This window comes from Aplysia californica, unplaced genomic scaffold, assembly GCF_000002075.1.
Source record: "Aplysia californica isolate F4 #8 unplaced genomic scaffold, AplCal3.0 scaffold00410, whole genome shotgun sequence".
NCBI classification, from domain to species: domain Eukaryota; kingdom Metazoa; phylum Mollusca; class Gastropoda; order Aplysiida; family Aplysiidae; genus Aplysia; species Aplysia californica.
In genome coordinates, this window is record NW_004797680.1 from 97,462 (window position 1) to 103,461 (window position 6,000).

General features: G+C 38.1%; 1 protein-coding gene across 1 annotated transcript in view; it reads left to right on the plus strand.

Moving 5' to 3' along the window:
- The window catches only part of LOC101853018, a 30,880-nt gene extending 28,876 nt beyond the window's left edge, over nucleotides 1-2,004 (plus strand). The window contains exons 7-8 of the mRNA XM_005104220.3: nucleotides 72-225; nucleotides 1,176-2,004. Of these exons, the coding sequence (XP_005104277.1) occupies nucleotides 72-181 (110 nt within the window). The 3' untranslated portion in view covers nucleotides 182-225; nucleotides 1,176-2,004. The remainder of the gene's footprint in view (nucleotides 1-71; nucleotides 226-1,175) is intronic.
- Nucleotides 2,005-6,000: the final 3,996 nt, after the last annotated feature.

Consider the following 6,000-nt stretch of genomic DNA (forward strand, 5'->3'; position numbering starts at 1 on the left):
CAAGTACCGTAAAACTTTTAACTCTTAATGAACCTAAACTGAACACCAAACGATCCGATCACCGCCCCCAGTTGTCAACCCGCACGCCGCCACCATGGGCGCCTCTGGCCTCACTGTGTCTCGGCTCACGTGTCTGCTGCCCCTGTCTATCCTCATGATGGTTCTGGGGGCCGCTCTGTAACCGCCCAGGGATACCTGTCCTGCCCAGATGACTTTCTGCCTAAGGTGGGTAGGGTAACCTGTGATTGTTGACTAGCAGCTTTTAAAAAAAAGTGTAATAAGCGCCGAGAGTAAAAGTGTACAGGGGAGCGTAGAAAAGTTTCATTCTTTAAAAAGTCGTAGCCTTATTATGGAATTGTGTGTTGGTGGGTTGGGTTGGGTTTTTTAAAATTCAATCTTATTTTATTTTATTTGGTTAAATTTAATTGAATTTAATCTGATTTTTACAAAAAAAATTGTTTTAGTCTTTTATCTTCTTTTTTTTTATATTACTATATTTTTTAACTTTAAAGAGTTTTTATTTGCGTTTTTTTTCCCAATAGACCTATATAGAATTTAAATTTCGACAAAATTATATTTCTCAAGCACATGCAACTGATGCCATTATTGCAAACTTGTTTCTTTTTTTTTTTTACTTTCAAAATGTTGGGCTTAGTACATTCTAACATTTGTCCAACATTTTATATTTCGGAGCGTACGCTATTTCAGACGAGTAGTTATTTCTGTATTTTTCAACAACAACAAAAAAGAAAAGAGAAACGTATTAGAGGAGCAAGCAAAATAAAACTCAGGGACAAAAAGAAGTGGGCCTCAACTCGCTCATATACAGTCATATACACTGAACGAGAGGGCATAATATCATGATCGACAGCCCAGTGCCAGACTCCGTCATACATCACTTTTCAAAATGTCGTATGGCTGAGTTTTACACAGACACCCACACATACATATAATACAATATTATTATATTATATATTAATAATGATATATGTAAACACAAATCAAACAAAGCTGGAACATTCACCTGTACACTCTTGTACACGTGTTCCAAAGCTCTCACACATGCACACGTACATACAGTTGTGGGTACGTGAATTCAGGAAGAAAAGAGTTCCCTCATAAACCAAGTAATGGTGATATTGTAATATTACCTTTTCTATTTCCATTGTTCCCAGAGGGTGAACGCAAGACAGGGGAATACCTTCTGTCCGCCTGATGATAAGTCAGTCATCAGCAATAAAGACTACACATTTTCATCTTGCAGAGGGATAAAAAAAATGCTCAACAAGGCACAGTAAATAAAGAAAGATGCAACTAACAACAGTAGCTTTCGTTCTTGTGATAATGTTCTTTCTGTTGAACTCTGTCTCCGGTCATAAAATTTCACCATAAATATGTCATAAACGCAATCGGAACCTTTTATTGGATCTGGACACTTAGATAGTATTGTAATAATAAGGGATAACCCATCAGGACATCATACGATATGTAAATCACAGTTTGTAGAAATATTACATTTCACAGCTATGTCGGCAGCATACAGTTGTAAACCCCAAGCCTTGTTTTGTTTCATGAGTTGTTTTTTTTTGTCCATTTATTTTTGTAACGAGATCTCTCTTTATATATTCCTTTGACTGGAATGATATCGGGCATCAAATTGATCATTTGGAGTCATGGTTTGAAAAATTAAAGACATCCTCATAAGTAATTCGAAGAGTGGGGCATCTTAGTTTTAAAAAATTTTTAAACTTAAAAATCAAAAACAACCAACTCAACATGTGGTTCTAAGTGATACACCAACAGCTATCACCAGAAGATTGTAAAAAGCCGTATAGAACAGGTCCAGGTGATAATTTAGCCGGTCTGGGTTCGGAAACAAATATGAAGCAAAATTTCCATGTGTAGGATTCCAAAATGTATTAAAATCGATCAATCCATGTTTGTACCAGCGGAAAGTTTTAATTTGTCTGGGCAGCACTATTCAAATAAAGCATACTTTCCATACTTACGCTTTCAGCTGTCAGTTTATTTCATTTTATTTTATTTTACTTTTACTATAATTTCTGTTTTAAAAATAATAATTTTTCTTTAAGGAACAAATTGCGCCATATTGTTCTGATAGGTGCGGTGTGTGAATAATAAATTGGCAAGACAACCGCTTACCGTCCTCGTTTTATTATCACACCAAACTGTCGCTCATTATTGCGTTTGTTTATTTTGAGTCGTACTGTTACTTTTCATATCTCGTTTGTTACCTTTCTCCTGTTGTTGCGTTTGTTATTTATACGACTCTTTGTCGATTTGCATTATTACCAACAGGAACAAACAGCTCTTAAATATGTTTATGTAGGCGTTTTTAACTCCCTCAGTGCCAAAATGTAGATCTCATGAAATGGGCTTCGACCCTGCTTGGCAGGACCAACTTTCTCTGCAGAAAGACCCAGATGCTCGATTATAAAAATCACCCAACTTAGGATCGTTCTCGAGTCTCTGATGTGTGCAGCGAAGGATCTCGCCACTGCACAAAGGAGCTGCTTCTTCTTTCCTATCAAACATCTATCGTCCTTATCTCCCTTTCTACTTTTTTATGTTTGTTACTCTCTTGTAACACCTCAATCTTCTGGCGCTCATATGACCTTATGCACTTGCGAGCGCCGTAAAACCCTCTACTAAAACTAAACTAAAAGGAGCCGGTGATTATAGTGTCCGCGTTCCATTATTTCATTTACAGGTCTACTTGGGACTTATCACCTTCTTGATTGTTCTGTTCCTTATGACACCGGTAAATAATTTATTGTATGGTGCGTGGAGGGTTGACGGGTGCTCTGGTGTGGTCTGCTCCTTATTTCTTTTCAAACATCTATCGGCCGTATCTTTCCTCCTTCTTTTTTGTGTTTGCTACTCTCTTGTAACACATCTAATCTTCGGTACGTATAATATGACCTTATTCAACTTATTGTGTTGCAAGTGCCGTAAAACACCTACTAAAACTAAAACTTATTGTATGGTGCACCGGCATCTTTAGTGTTGCGGCTAGGAGTTTAGTCAACGCTTGCACAAGGCATGAGCTCAAATCCCTATGTGGAGAGACGTACGCACTTGGGTGAACGCGCTCACTACAGTGTGATTCAGCTTTGGAAAGTCCCACTGAGTTTTGTTTCCGGACATGACGTCTCGTTGCAACAGTGGGTTCAAACTACCCATATTTATTTATTATTTTTGTTTAATTTTGGTGACCAACAACCAAGTCCGATAAACGTCTTTAAGGACCTTGTGATAACCTTCCAAACAGGTTTTCCCAGGTCAATGTGTGACTCCTGAGTCTTGAGAGATCTTCAGTTGAAAAATGTATAACCATTGATTATTCGAAATCTACTTACCATAATTTGTGTCCCTGCCGATCAATATCAGTCATATGAAGGAAATTTCAAACTGAGTTAACACAATTTTCAAAATCTACCACCATTTCCGTACTATTTAAAACAAGAATGAAGTAAATATGACCATATTTGACGAAATTACAGAACTTTTTATTGTGCGAGGTGAGGAAACACGAAAAGGGGAAAATGGCCTTCATAATTCAGCAACATGTTTCCATAGCAATGGGGGTCTTACACTTAGAATTGAGATAGAGACTTGAAATTTAGCAATTATCTTGGCTATGCCACTACAAGGTAACGTACAAAAGTAGAAAACTATTCATTCTCAGAGAAAAAAACTTATGGACCAAACAAAATTTTAACGAGAATGGACTTCACGTCAAATGCAACAAAATAGTTGCATTATACTAGGTACCAGACATTAAATTTTCTAAGCAGCTGTATGTCAAATTCATCTGTTTCATATGAAAGGCCTATGTCACATGAGAATTTTGGTACCTTACTTTTACCTCTCACTCTCAGTCAATGTTTAAGAGAATGGTAGCTGTTAACACAATAATAAAATATTGCTGAAGTCGTTAACTGGCTGCAACCCCATGTTTGACTGGTAGTAAAAGAGTACCCAGGGCACCAAACGTCTCTACATTAAGAGAGTACAACATTCACTATAACGTAGAAATGAAGCCTAATATTTTTCAAGGGTGTGAAATCATTACAAATCGGTATTTTATTGCTCCAAACACGGTGATCTGTCCTTATTTCAATAAAAACACCGAGCGTTGTCTCGGCCAGTGCCGCACCAGCCTTCGCGGTGAGCGAGCCGGCTCAATACTGTAGTATACTAAGTGCTCCCGGTAGTTTCGCAGAAGGATTCATGCAAAATAATTCCAAGCCGATGACTTTATTTTGATAGAGAAAGAACTGTTCTTTCTATTGGTACCTTTTTTAGCCTATATTTTACACATTTCGTTTTAAAAATGATATTTGAGAACTTAGACCCTTTTTTTCAAGGTTTTCTATCTAAACGCCAAAGGCCAAAAATAATAACCCCGGGAAACCACGCTGACAGTTTCAGTGAAAGCTGTATAGTTCTCCGCCAATGAAAAGACGGTATTTAATCATCAATCCTTCAGCAAAGCATTCGAATGCATGGATGTCAATTTTGAACCGGGGGGGCTCGCATTCCGACCACGAGGGGCTTCCCTTTCCACGGCGATTCTCCAGCTCCAAATACCCGGTTATACAAACAACTTACACTATTATAACGAAGAAAATCTGACCTTTTTTTAAGTGTTCAGCTAGCGGTGTTTTATAGCAAAAGAGCAAAGAAACAGATATCTGAATTGCCCCCCATTTCACCGAAACCACACGCTCGGAAGGCTGCGAGTTGGCTTACGTGCCGTGTTTACGCTACCTGATTAACGTTTGTGATAGCACCATAAACACACTAGAGTACACACACACACACACACACACACACACACACACACACACACACACACACACACACACACACACACACGCACGCACACACATACACACTCATACAAACACACCAACACACCTACGCACACATGCACATAGACCGCCTCGGTGGCCCCCGAAAGATCTAGAGGAAGGTAAATAATTAATGTTTTGAAAGCTCTAAAATACAATAAAAACGAATTGTTAAAGTCAATCCAAGAGTAAAACTAAACGATCAACAGACGATTGCAGCTAGCAGGGCACGCCCACACAGTCAGCTGTTTACGTAAACAAGCTTGAAGTGAGCTAGAAGTTATCGTTTTTACTCCGTTTTACCAATCAAAGTTGCTTACATTTCCGACCATTCATGCTCGAAAAAGGGTCAAAATCTAAGAATACTTGCGAATAAAGAACGTTGGAGCTAAGATTTTCCTCTTGTGGAGAATCTTTTGTAGAAACAAAGGTGGCCATGAGGTAATGGTTCTAAAAATAACCTCACAGCAACACACCTGCAAGGTCCATATTCCTTTATCTCGTCACCCAAGCTCACAACAAACCACACACACCTCCAAAATAAATCAAAATAAAATATTTATAGTCGATTATAGTTGTTTATTTTTATCTTAAATGAAGCAGAATACATCAAACTTCTAATAGATCTATATCCAAAAAACAAAAGTGTCATGGAAAGCCTCTTTTTCTTCTTTCGAGCCTCTCATCTGAAAATAATAGTAGCATAGTTCGTCTTACGACTGATATTGAGCGGGGCAGACTGATTTTTTGTTAAAACTACCCTTGTTGATTAACCATTCTTTATTCTACAAGAAGACGTTTAAATGGATGTCTTAAAGGTCTTATGCTCGCTAGAAAAGTCTTACTCTTTTATTAACCAAATCCGCAAAACCAAGCTGAACCCTTCCACCGTGACATCGCGCCGATCCCAGACGTTACGCAGCTTTTGGCTCCCTCTGTTTATTGTTTGAAACGTACGAGACAGGGAAGTACATCACCGAGAGATTTTTCAACTTCAGTTTGAAAGGTTAATCAACCTTGGTATGTTTTATAACCACTGACTTCAAACTGTACCCAGTTTCGTTTGGAATTAAAATGAAAACGAGACCATTTAGCGTCAAGTATTTCTTTACCACTGAGCTAC